The 13546-nt window shown below is 36.8% G+C and overlaps 2 protein-coding genes across 2 annotated transcripts; one reads left to right on the top strand and one right to left on the bottom strand.

Moving 5' to 3' along the window:
- Positions 1 to 1188: 1188 nt before the first annotated feature.
- On the bottom strand, positions 1189 to 6821 carry LOC134679109 (uncharacterized). Its single transcript, XM_063537952.1, has 4 exons — positions 6731 to 6821; positions 5010 to 5220; positions 4507 to 4731; positions 1189 to 1279 (listed from the first exon to the last, which is right to left on the bottom strand). Exons 2-4 carry the CDS (start codon positions 5201 to 5203, stop codon positions 1189 to 1191), a joined length of 510 nt encoding a protein of 169 aa, XP_063394022.1. The 5' UTR covers positions 5204 to 5220; positions 6731 to 6821.
- A 1062-nt stretch (positions 6822 to 7883) lies between these two features.
- On the top strand, positions 7884 to 8624 carry LOC134679096 (tubulin polymerization-promoting protein homolog). The gene is made up of 2 exons (XM_063537939.1): positions 7884 to 8076; positions 8429 to 8624. The coding sequence occupies exons 1-2, from the start codon at positions 7892 to 7894 to the stop codon at positions 8616 to 8618; spliced, it is 375 nt and encodes a 124-aa protein (XP_063394009.1). The 5' UTR covers positions 7884 to 7891; the 3' UTR covers positions 8619 to 8624.
- Positions 8625 to 13546: the final 4922 nt, after the last annotated feature.

The following is a 13546-nucleotide window of genomic DNA, read 5'->3' as shown; positions in this document are numbered from 1 at the left end:
CGTCGAGAACGTAATTTACTTTCTATACATCCCGTTTGCACTAATATGCGAGTGCGAGCGAGATGTTTAGAAAGTAAATTACGTTCTCGACGGCGTTTATGTCAGTGACAAACTGATGGTAACCATACCTGTACCTAGTGCTATTACGAGTATTTATCCTGTGACCAAAAGTACATGTTTCGTTTGTCAATTAATTTGTTACAAAACAACCAATCTCAATTGCATGGTCTTTTACGAGGAGATAGGGCTTCGCCAGGTAGCCCTTTGTCGCTGACCTCGCTGCTGCCGGCCGCAGCCCCACTAGGCCGCCTATTCAATTTTAGATTGAACAAATAAATCTATTTCGAAATTAATAAAGTGCCTCGTGTTTCTAGCAAAGTTATTTACCAACTGGAACTTTGGTAGGTAGGTACGTACATTGAATTGTTTTATACGTTGAAGTAAAACCGGCTACCGAGGAAAATATTTTTTTTAATATACCTTAAATGTATTTACGAGTAAAATTAAGCTATAAATGACTTCGTAAATGCCAGTTAATACACGAAGAAATTGGTCGATATGATAGATGCGCGATCGACTTCGATCAAGCAACTCAGTTAAAGCGAGTGTAGGTAGTCCAAGGCCGAAATAGGTGCCTTCCACTCGAGTTAAACACAACTTTTCATTTCGAATACGTGAAAAGTAAAATAAATGTGTTAAAAAAAAGAACAACTAAGTATAAATAATTCCATGCGGTGCTTGCGGTGCCTGCGAAAATGAAACATAAATTAAAATCGTTGATCGCAAAGAGCCATACAATGTCAATTCTTCACTAATTCGGAAAAGAGCTTTTCATTCCCACTAGGAGCCCGGGCCGTGTCCGGGCCGGAGCTTCCGGCGCTTACTTTTCTATGACATGACAGATTATCACGTGATGCTTTCCATAGAAAACGACGCGCCAGCTCCGGCCAGGACACGAGCCGCTCTAACGTGAGTCATCCTTTAGTTTACGGGAGGAATGGAGCTCACGGCCTGGCTGTGCTAATTTCCTTAAGTGAAACTGCTGATTGAACTATACATATGTACTTAATATGCCCGCTGGCAGTGCCGTACGGCGCGCTAGCGCGTTCTTTGATCTGAGCGGACACGTAACTCGTTGCAAAATAAAGTTATTCACGAGATGTTATTGTTTCAGTAGCTCAGTGCGCTTTACAGCGTAGCTTGGGCACCAGTTTTAGGCAGCGGGCACAGGACCAGCTTGACGCTGTCGGCGCCCGAGGCTCGCGATGGTCTGCTGCACCTGTTCCGGCAGTGCTTGCTCAAGTACGCACACTTTCTCTATGACCCAGGTAACAATATATGCAGATATTTCCTCCTCTTGCATGTACATTGAAGTGTTTACTCCTTAATTTGACTACATTTTAAAGTTAATAAATTAATTACCTACTTAATCTATGTTTTGCACAAAAATATCTTTTTTCATTTATAGGCCAATCAAATTAATATTTTTCTTTTTGTAATACCTTGTTCAAAATCCGAAAACGCATAGGTACTTCCTGCATCTCCTATAAAATGTATGCACACCTCCTGGAATTGCGCAAAACTCTGATTAGGTACACGCTTTTGGGACCAAATGAAGGCATTCAAATAATTTCCAACTTACTGGGAATTCATTCCTGGAAACGCTGTTTTCGAATCTAATTTGATTGGCCTAGTAATTAAGTGCGAGCCAGAGCCAATAAAGGGAATGTATAGAAATAAAAGAAAATGAAATTTCCATAGGTCGGTAGGTAGTAGGTACCTTGTTTTCTAATCAATGTTATAAATACCTACTCAATTGAAACTTCAGACTATGGTTAATTATATCCAGTCGTTCAGTTAGACGGTATAACTTTCAAGAGTACAACACGTGTACGCTCGGCTGCGACTTGTGCAACAACGACTTAAGAAATCTATATAATTACAAGACATTTGGTTCGCTTAACTGTGTCTCCTAGTGTAACTTGACCCCGAGACTCGTTGTAACTGTCCGTAATTCTGGGTCCGACTTGCAAGTAGCGTAGTGGGTGACAAGAGCGCGGCGCTCATTCTTTCTTCCGTAGGGTGACAACACAGCATCCAGAAAAGTGCGCTTCGAGCTTGCCACGTGACGTGCACTACGTATAATATCGGCGGTTAAGAATAGACGACGATGGGATCGCAGCGCATTTCATCTTATACCACTGTAAAATGGGGCGAGTTGGGAGAAATTCGCACGTTGATTTATATACCAACTTGAAAAGTGTTCCAGTAGAATGAACTTTATTTTTTCAATGATAATCTAACACACCCCGTAGTCGGGGTTAGGGGGATAGGAATTGAATGAGATGGAATAATCGATATTATTACAATGGCTTCTCAAGAGAATACAGTAATTATGTCACAATGTGATAACTCTGTTTTAAAAATACTATCTCAACCCTCTACCATCCCTCTTTCAAACCTAACTGCCCTCGTAATCCGTACTCACCCCATTATATTACGGTACTACAAATATTGTCAGCATTAAGAGCAGCGGAACAACGTGTCTAACGTGTCTGCCACTTCCTAGATATATATATAAATACTGTTTGCCATCAAAAGTATCTTCCGCACTCTAATTAATTGTACAAATGTACATATCGAGACATTCCATAAATACGTAGTCTCATCCACTACTATATATTTTTCACATAGTTTGAATACGGTGACAGCTGTCATCTCAATACAATTTTCTGTTTTAAGGTTATAAATTATATGGAGAAGACAGCTGTTACCGTACCCAAGCTATGTGAAACATTTATGGTGATTATATATTATAAACGTGCTTCCTATTTACGTAAGCTGCTTCAGATCAATCCAACGATGAAAAGACTGCCGGAGATAGGTTGTAGAATCCATGTACGGTACCATACCGCGGCAAAATAACTTATTTAGTAGTATTTATAGTAGTATTATTCAAACTCGATGGGTGCGCTGACAGGTGTCACTTCAATACATTTTTACGAGATTTGGCGTTTTAAAATTTAAATTATATGAAGCAGACACCATGCAGTCACCCTAGCCATCGAGTTTGCGAAACACTATATATAGTGTCCTTTAAATATGATTAGTATTGTTTGTATTTTTATATGCATGTTAATATAAATATGATTTTAAGTTTTGTTTGTTTTTTAGATTTATCAATACCACATTTATCAATACCTAAGCTAGGCGTCCGAGTGCACGTCACTGTCCCAGTACACGTCATCTTTAAATTCACGACATTAACAATAGAGGTGACAACAGTCGGGTTTTCACTGGAACGTTTACCTTTTCGGGTAGATAGGTATACTGTATGTACCTACCTACTACGAGCTACGAGTATGTTTTGATACTTAATACCTTTTTTTTGTGGGAGGAAAATCCATTATGGATACCTCCGCACCGCAGAGACAGCGCGATGGTTATGTCGGACTTTCACCGACTAAAAATCTCCCAGTTGTCCTCCTCGGCGCATTTCGGACGGCTCTGGGATCTCCAATGACCGCGCCAGTGCCGTCCTAGCCCTATGCCCCTTTGTGGGTCCCCTCTTTTTTCAGCCGCAGTCCCTAGCTGCGACTGTCTCCGACCCCGAGAACCCCTTTTAGTCGCCTTTTACGACAGGCAGGGGATACCGTAGCCGTATTCTTACGCCCGGGCTACAGGGCGTTTGATACTTAATACCTATTACTTACCTATGCTATCAGCATTTTTCACTTGGGATAAGTATCGACTTGCAAAAGCCATCGATCACCAATGCACTTGACCTCCTTCCGCACAATCGCCGTGACAGCGTTTAACCTTACCTACCTACTTGCTAAGTACTCTCTTAGCTCTGTAGCCCAATTTTTACCCGACAGTATAACACAAAGGAGGGTAATGTGACTAATGTGTTTATCAGAATGTAAATACTGAATAAAAACGTATAGTTTGTGTATCCATTTGCATTTTTCCATTTAAAATAAGATTTATTTATCCGCCATTAGATATCACTTCAAACTGCAACCTTAAGGTGACAAAAAATTATGTCCAATCCGGGGGTATTATAGGGTTACAGCCAGATATTACTCCTATAGAACATCAGTAGAACCTTAAGCATAATGCTAAAAGTATAGATCTCTTCTTTACATCTTATATTTAACTCTTAATGTTAGTTGGGTAAGTGCATAAACCTACATAATAAAACCTCTAAAAGTACTTAGGTATTTCATATACATATAACAGGTGTATTCTGTTTTTAATAAAAGGTTAAAAATTAGATCTGGATTAGATACGGATCATCCGATCTGTGTCAAGTGACATTTTTGGGTGAAAAAATGTGCCTTTTGACACTGGCAGATCAGATTGATATCTAATTCTTAACCTGTCATCAAAATCAGAATACGCCAGTAACTCCCTACAAATAACACAATAGGGTTATAAATACTTTATTTAGTATTTATATAAAGCACCCGTAACATTAGGTACCTACTAATCAGGGGTCATTACCTTTTTTTTGGTTTTCCGCAAGAATCAAGAGATTCACATACGACAAGTCCCTTTTTAGACTTGTAGGTATCAAAAAAGTCCCTGTACTGCGGCACGGACACGCGGGTCGTTCCGGGTAACCCACAGTTAGTTAACGCCTCCTCCACTTCCAGTTTATTCAACTCCTTGGCAACGCACAACTCGGATAAGTATTCATGCCATTCGTCCCAATTCAATTCAGCTTTACTGAAACAAACAAGTAATATTTATATCAAGGATTTTTATATAGGAGCCTGAAAGTTTTCAGCGACTGTAAATACGATTTAAATATTTTTTTTATTATGCGAGTCCAATCACACAATGTATTATTGTTATAGAAATAAATGAAATGAAATGAATCGTGTGGATGCATTGATTGAGATTGTTATATTTCTAGTTTTCCTTGGTAGTCCACTTTGAAAGTATGATTACATACCTAATTATATATTTTTAGTGATAATATTATGTCAACATGTTTTGTAAACCTGAATTTATTCCATATGATTCCCGTGTCAGTCATAGTGACACGCCTATCGTCTATAATATGGCTCTGGCGCATCCAGTAATCGGAGCAGTACAGCGTGATGGTATCTCTCGGACAGGACCAGTCGAGCATCTTGGCGAATGAGGCAAATTGCTCTTCAAGCGTAGCAATGTTTAATTCTTCCGGATCCTCCATTACCAATAGGTGCTAATCTGAAATGTACTTATTTGAATTTGGTGAATTCATAAAAACTGCCGCATGATTTGTACTATAACTCTGCATAAGGTTTATATTTGGCCTGCGCAAATATGACCATGTGTCACAATTCCGTTCTCAGCTCAAGTGGCTTCCTATTCGACTTCGCCGTGACTCTGATGTCCTCGCCCTTCTCTATGGCATTCTCTTTAACCCCGCTACACCACCTTATCTCAAAGAGCGTTTCAAGTATCTCGCTTCTATCCGATGTTCTCGGACTCATATTCTTGCTCCTCCTTCATCTACTTCAAAATTTTATAACTCCTCGTTTACCTTCCGGGCTGTTCGGTTGTGGAATGCTTTGCCAGTAGAATTAAGATTAGCTAAATCTCTCCCCATTTTCAAAAATCAGCTGAAAGTATACTTTTTATCTCTGCCTTAAGTTGCCATTTTATATATTGTATATATGTAAGTATAAAATATATATTATGTATATTGTATATTTATTTGTGTATTCGGTTTTGTTGTAATAGTTGTATAAGTAGTATGTAATATGTGTGTTTGTGTTTAATAGTCTCCATATTTCACTCCGTGCACTACCTGTTGACTTTTGTTTGAGTTACACATTTCCTGCTACCCAAAGGTTGTCTGGAAGAGATCGCTTTTTAGCGATAAGACCGCCTGTTGTTACCGGGTTCTATTGTAACACTAAAATTTCTTTGTAATTTTACATGTATGTAAGATGTATGGTTATTGGTGCAATAAAGAATATTTACTTACTTACTTACTTACTTACTTATAACTATCAAAAATTTCATATAATCTCTGTACCATGTGAAACTGGTGCATTTTTTTTAGTACATATTATATTAGGTACATACGTGATTAATAAAATCTAAAATACTGTTATCATCATCCAGTAGAAATTCAACGTATGTTGTCGTCTCATGCTTTAAATACACTTTGAGAACTACGGTGATGTATAACTGAAATCTAGCAAATAATATTAACGCATACCTATTCACTACTATTTTTCACGAAACTATCAATATTGTTTTTTTAACAGAAACTATTTTTCCGCGAATGGATTCATATACCTTAAAAAAATGTCTCTATTTTCATGAAATTTAAATCGGCATTTCATACTATTATGTTTTTTTCAGGCTTCATTTACGTAGCTACGAGTATACCTGGTAGGTATACAGCTGACGTGCGCTAAACTAATTACCTACCTAACCTAAATTAGCTAGGTAACCGTAATCACATATATAGGCAGCTCAAACTTTGCAAGTTGTTCAACTAGAGGTTCAGCGTGAAGTTCTCAGAGTCAGTATATAAATAGACTGTTGAACGTAAGCTGTGGTCTTGAATCGAGTGACTCTTCATACTCTTCTATCTTCTAATATTAGCCTTGACCTCATCAAGTCATTACACACTAAAATTAGCAAGTACCTAGTAAAACAGTAAGTATAGGCACACTAAAACATTTTTCCGCATTAACTGTTACAATCCAAAATTCATAAATACCTTTACAACCACTCAAAGAAGAAATGTTTGACCAATAAATAGCGTTTCTAAATATTTTGTCACAATTTGAAATGGGAGAGGAGATATCAAAACATCGGAGGTTCATAGATTTGCTAATTATCTAGTTTTGAAATAAAACAAAATACCTAGTAGATGACGTCATAAAATAGATGATGTCTTGTAAAACCTGTAAGTAGAGATGGCGAAATCATCGACTCAAATACCGATCAATGACCCACATCGTGATCTAAGACTTTGAAGTGGATTAAAATCTTAATAATATATATCTCACAAATAGACGATATAAAAAACTTTAGCGGTTTGTCCACAGCTCGTGAAATTACCCGACTTTACCTTAGTTGGAAGTTTAACTTAATAATTGCATGAAGAAATAAGGCGTAAAAATTTAATCGATAAGTACCACCTATTCATCTATAATGCTCATAAACGGTGTAGCGTTCATTCTTTCAATACAGATCCAACTAAGGCCAATGATCTCAGTTATTCTGAAACATCTCAGTTATTTTGTAAATATGAAGTACCTAGGTATATTTTTTGGAATATTCAGATAACATTTCGCTCGTGACATTCCTGGTGTTCACTGCTGGGATTTACTGTGGGATTCACGATCCACTAGAATCGGACCAAGCTTACTGTAATATGTATGGCATTTGCTATACGGTTAGCAGGGTAGTTAGATATCGATATAAGTATCACTGAAAATGAATGTAAATTTAACATGTCTTCGTATTTAATGTGCTAACACGAAAACGCAACATTAAGACTTGATCTTGAAATAAATAAAAGACAAAAGTAATCTATCGGCGGTTTTCCTAAGAAAAACCAGACGGGTAAAATCCGGTAAAATCAGTCAGACTAGTCGTCATGGTCACAAGAGTTAGATATTTTGCTACGCTCTGCTTTTGACATCCCCTTGTACGTTTCCATAGCGACGGCTGTAAATTGAGCAGTTTATTCAGCATAGTAATATTCTAGATTGTGTAATATTTATTTTACTGATTCTCTCTAATTACAGGTAAGAATAAGTAAAGTTTGAAATTATCGGAAAGTTACAACCACACAAGAATACACCGAATAAGAATTTATTCAAGATATAATATAATTCAAATATGTTTTATGTTTTGACAGCTAAATAAGATTATGGGAGATGAGGAACAAGCTACTCTTGACGGACAGTTCCGTGATTTCGCTAAGCTATACGATAACAAACGAAGTGGCTTAACGATCACTCTGTTCCGATCTGACTTCTGGATGCGCCAGGCCAAACTCCTCGACGACAGGAAACTGACTATGACTGACACTGGTGTGCTGTGGAATACATACAAGTGATTAGAGCTCACAAATCACTACAGCTTCTAAAACAAAATCTGTCGCCGCGTATGTCTGTATGTTCGCGGTAAACTCAAAAATTACTGAAAAGATTTTCATGCGTTTTTCACCTACTTATCAATAGAGTGATTCTTGAGGAAGGGTTAAGTGTATAATTTGTTAAGGATTACCTGTGCGAAGCCGGGGCGGGACGTTTTGTTAATACTTGACTATAATTTATAGGTTTATTAATTGAACCTACCCTGACTACTTAGACCCACTTTACTAGTATCATGTCACGACTAATATGATCATAAAGATAGAGTTTTTGAGAAATTGTGGGAAATTAACGGATTGTGTTTATTTTAGCAAATCAGAGCTGGACTGGGACGAATGGTTGCAATTTCTGAGCGACCTATGTGCTTTGAAGGACTTGGATGAAGAACTAGTACAAGAAACCTTAACAAACTGCGGATTACCAGGCCAGGGCAACGTCGTTATACCACAATACAGAGACTTTTTCCTCACATACAAACCCAAAGAGAAAATGCCCTTTTGAATATGTTTATTTCATTCACGAGTTGTATTGTTTAGATTAAATGAAATATTTAAAATAAATACATATCAGACCTCTACGTGTATTTTTCCTGAATGGGTCAACCGAAGTAATATCGTCCGCTGGGGTAAGCGATGGTTAATATACAGATATGTTATGTTACCAAGGCAATCCGGAGGTCCTATATTTAGAGTACAGTCAGGTGTAAAAATATATGTTCATACAACTTACTCAAAAAATGTCCCATAGTTATTTATTCGCTGGCATAAAAGCTATGGGACATATATTATTGAGTATTATGAGTGCGCCTGCGCCCATAGGTTTACACTTGATTGTCCCTATTTGACGATTGGATTGCTGTTTAAATGGCTGAACTCGCAGTAAAAAAATCTCATCGCATTCTCTATCATCGTACCTATCAGGCGTTACTGTGAAATCCATGCTAATGGAAACTACAAGATTAGTGTTGACCCGCTATAGGTAATAATCAGTGATTGTACATTTTCCAGCGTTTTTGGTGCAGCGGAGTGGTATTAACGGAATTGATATAAATAATTTCAACCCTAATGATTGATTAATTAGCGTTAATTACGTTAATATTAACCTTAATTTACCATTTCAGTTGAAATTATCTATACCAATTCCGTTAACACCACTCTGCTGCACCAAAAATGCTGGAAAATGTATGATCACTGGTAATAATACTACTTGCGTATTTAATGTTCCCATATTCCCACCAAGAAATTATGATGGAATAAAGAAACTCACATACAAACATGAACCCTTAAAACAATACACTCGTTTGTTTGGGCAGTCGTTTAAAAATAGTAGTAGGTACCTACCCTAACAAATATCTATAAGTACTCATTGCCCCTAAATCAAACCTAAATGTAATTTCGAAATTCGTAAGTGGGTAAACTTTTTAATTTCGTCCCTCTAACTTTAATTTGCCATGAGAACGTTGGTGTTGAACTCTCTTATTTTTATCTGTCTGCATTTCTCATAAAACTGTCACGCGCTGAGCCACGTTATCGCCAGGTAATTGAAAATCAACCCGATAGAAGGCCATTGAATAGTTGACGAGAAACGGCTATCCCGGCAGGGCCCCATCTGCGTCTACCTGTTACCCGTGGAGCATTATTATATCTCCATATAAAATGTCACAATACAGATAATATGGGCTATTTCTGAACTTGTGAATCAAATTGTTTACAGTGGACATTAAAATTTATGACAGTTATGACACAACAAAACCAGGTTTTTGGGTTTTTACCTAGGTATTTTTTTAATTTATCAATAACACATTAAGAGGAGCCAGAAAAGGAGAAGGAAACGAAAGATGAGACCAAAAGAGAATACGAAAGGTATCCAAGGGGGGGGGGGGGGGGGTTTACCCTTTTATGTCAATTATACCCTAACTCCCTTATTCAGAAACAGTTCATAAACGCTACAAACCATGATTAGCGTTTGTCTTTATCTGTAATTTTGATTTAGGTATGTATTTGTAAGAAAGGGCTAAAACATAATTTAACTAACTCTGGCCCGTCATTTTATGAATAAGGGGGTAAAAATATACTCGTCATATCCCTCGGCGTAACAGAGTAACGAAATACAATTGAAAAGAAATGAAAATTATACATGTTTTCGCTGTTTACTTGATCATATCGAGCCAACTTTAACCTTTTAAGTTGAAATTTTGATTGGAGTCTACGTACACTAGCATACTTAGTCTAGCGTCCGATTGAAAGTTTCATGACATTTTCTCTTCATTAAAACGCGTATCGTAAAATGGGGTGAGTGGGACAAATCCGAAGTTCAAACTTCACTAAAACTTTATTTTTATATTTGGCACGTTGATTTATATACTTAAAAAGTGTTCCGGTAGTATTAAACTAGTTTTTTAATGATAATCTGTCGTTTAATTTCATAAATTCAACGTTAAACACAAAACAGTAGGAAATCTCAGCTCACTCCGTAGTCGGGGTTATGGGGATAGGAATTAAGTGAGATGGGACAATTGCTAGAATTGACACAATACGTACCTACAATAGCTTCACTTCTCAAGAAAATAAAGTATTTTTACTTGCCTAACAATGTGATAACTCTGGTCTAAAAATACCAATTCGACCCCTAACATCCCTCTTCACCCCATTTGAGTTCTTTTTCCATTCCTCACACCATCAGTTGGGTTATGAACGGGGTGAGGTCTTAGCTCACCCCATTTTACGTTAGCAATTCAATTGATATAAAAACTACAAATTTTACTCTTAAAGGAGGTGGATTTTTTGTGGCGTCTTCATCTGAAATGTCATTTGAAATCTTCGAGCAACACCGGCTTCCGACACGAAGTTTAAAATACTGCAATTTATTTTATAAACACTAGTTTTCAAACAGTTGGAACATTTGCACAATAGTAATTTTGCTCAATCGAAATAGGACAAAGCTAGAAATCTCTACAGTCCTGAAATTTGATATGTCTGTATGTCAATGTAGGTTTATTTCGATTGTGCTAAATATCGAGGAATGGGGAATACATGACAATACATTTGTCATATATCTGTACCTACTTTGACAAATCAAGCTCACTTTTGTATTAACTTTGAGCTCCAGTGATTTTGCGTTCCTCTTTTGTCCATGAGTATATGTATGTATATTCCCTATGTACCTACCTAATAATCGCGGTGGGGTGTAGCAGGAACAAAAATTAAACTGTAGGCTGGACTCTTTTTCTTCAAAATGTTAATTTCCTTAATTTTGTTAGAGATTTCGATAGCACACGCAGTGCAAGTGTAAGTACGTCATTTATACTTTACAATTTCATAGAAGTTTAAAATAACACTTGCACTGTGTGTGCTATGCTCTATATTCAAAGCGTGACAAGCAACGTCAATTACACTGAGGACAACGTACATTGGAGATAATACTACAAATATACTTACCTAGGTACCTTACGCGGCGGACATTCGGGAGCGTCTAAAGGTAGCCAAGTACAGCTGTCTCGGCGCCCAATACGAATTCGTCGCATTTGGCGTCGAGACACTTGGTTCGTGGGGCAGAGGCGCACATATGCTCATTAAGGCGCTTGGGAAAAGGTTGAGGGAGGCAACGGGTGACCCCCGCGCGGGCAGCTTTCTCGCGCAGCGAATTGCCATCGCAATCCAGCGCGGGAACGCTGCCTGCGTGTTGGGCACCCTCCCGAGGGCACCAAATTTTGATAGGTATTTTTAATTTTTAGTTTAAGTTATTTTAATTGTAGTTAGTTTTAGTTTTATATTCCTATTTATGTCTTATAGTAATTTATTTTGTCAGTGCATTTATATGGTAATAAAAAGTATTATTGATAAAACGCATGAGGTACCTTATGTCAATATGCAAATAGGGAAGATTGAGTTGATACCCCGATTGAATAAATATTGCTGGTATAGTTACCTATATTCTGAAATTGAAGTATTCATGGCAAAATCACACGTGATACGTGGACAGCGTGCTAACGAGAACATGAATGGTGGCTGATGGATCCCATTGATGCTGACACAATGTATTATAATTATAACTAATCTTAGTAGCATAAAACAAAATATTGTTTGAAGCTTCATTTGCCGGCCGGGGATGGGGAATAATGAAACATTTTTTAGGTGTTAATAGATTACATTATTGTCGAGAAGGTGAAAAAGGCAATTGCCAACTTGAGTAATTTAGCTCACACAGAGAAAGTAGATATGTACTAATCAATCGCATTGCTGAGTAACATCTGAGTAAACACCATTTTCGGCTTCACATCTGTATTTCGACTGTTTTATTAATAACATTATCTTTGAAAAAAAATATTAAAATTCAATCTGTTTATTTCATAAAAAAGCGTGCATACTCGTATTTACAAACTTAACTACTAATCTTAAATTAAAAAGATTTTTTGAGTTAAGGAGTCTAGGTAGTCATATATATAATTAATTATACACTACTATTCATTTTATTATTTTTCTACAAGGTTGTTCTCTCATTTTAAGCATGTGTTTCTTAATAATGTATCTAGCTTGCCTACATGTTCGATCTTCTAATGAGTTAATTGATTCATTTGGAAATCTATTCAATATACGCGGTACAATGTATTTCCATACTCTTCGACCGTATTTGAATTTGTTTTGTATGTTATTTGTATTGTCACATTGTGTTATAAATAATGACTTATATTTTTTTCTATTCAATTGCGACTGCGAATCATACAATTGCTGACCAAAAATACATACTTAGGTCACTAGATAACTTAAAAAGAAAGTTTATGTTTTCCCGCCAAATATTGTCTATGGAAATGTAGGCAGTTATTAAGAGTCCCACCTCTTTATTTCATATTTGTCTATTGCGAAACTTGTCTAGTGACCTATGTTATTAATTTCTTTGAAGCATTTTTAAGCACCTACTTAAATGCTACAAAGAAATTAAATTACCTAATTTAAGTTGCGAAGCCATTAAAATTTGTGCTCCTGTTGGATGATTTGATTAAACTAACTGGTTTATGTTTACATACCGATGCAAATAATTAAATAACCTGCCTTTCAGTGTTCCGTACCAGAAGGGTGACAATCGGAACACTATTACTAAACTTTTGTTAGGTAGGTAGGTACGCAGTCCGTCTGTCTGTCAGCGGGCACAATCTCAAGAACCGTTATAGGTAGAGGTGAGTCATAAAGATAACATTACCAGTTACAAAGGTGTTCATTAAATTTATTGTGGTAGGTTTACACGTTTAACCTCATTTGGTATACAAAAGGGTAACTTAAAAACTAAAATTTTACATATTAATTCAAGTCGTGTCAAAAAATTCACTCATACTATAAAAGTTTTTGTTGTTAAGCCATTCATGTAATTTCTTTTAAAATAAAATAATATTCCTAGTCCTAGGGCGGAATTCGACAGGGAATTTGTTATATACT

The sequence above is a fragment of the Cydia fagiglandana genome, chromosome Z (genome assembly GCF_963556715.1).
Source record: "Cydia fagiglandana chromosome Z, ilCydFagi1.1, whole genome shotgun sequence".
Lineage (NCBI taxonomy): Eukaryota > Metazoa > Arthropoda > Insecta > Lepidoptera > Tortricidae > Cydia > Cydia fagiglandana.
The sequence above is the reverse complement of the archived record's forward strand: the minus strand, read 5'-3'. Positions and strand labels throughout refer to the sequence as shown.

Coding starts and splice junctions, on each gene's coding strand:
- LOC134679109 (XM_063537952.1), bottom strand. CDS start 5,203: ATGGAGGATCCGGAAGAATTAAACATTGCTACGCTTGAAGAGCAATTT. Junction 4,732..5,009: donor ATCATATGGAATAAATTCAG/GTTTACAAAACA, acceptor TGTTTGTTTCAG/TAAAGCTGAATTGAATTGGG. Junction 1,280..4,506: donor TGCGGAAAACCAAAAAAAAG/GTAATGACCCCT, acceptor CTGCCGGAACAG/GTGCAGCAGACCATCGCGAG.
- LOC134679096 (XM_063537939.1), top strand. CDS start 7,892: ATGGGAGATGAGGAACAAGCTACTCTTGACGGACAGTTCCGTGATTTC. Junction 8,077..8,428: donor GTGCTGTGGAATACATACAA/GTGATTAGAGCT, acceptor TGTTTATTTTAG/CAAATCAGAGCTGGACTGGG.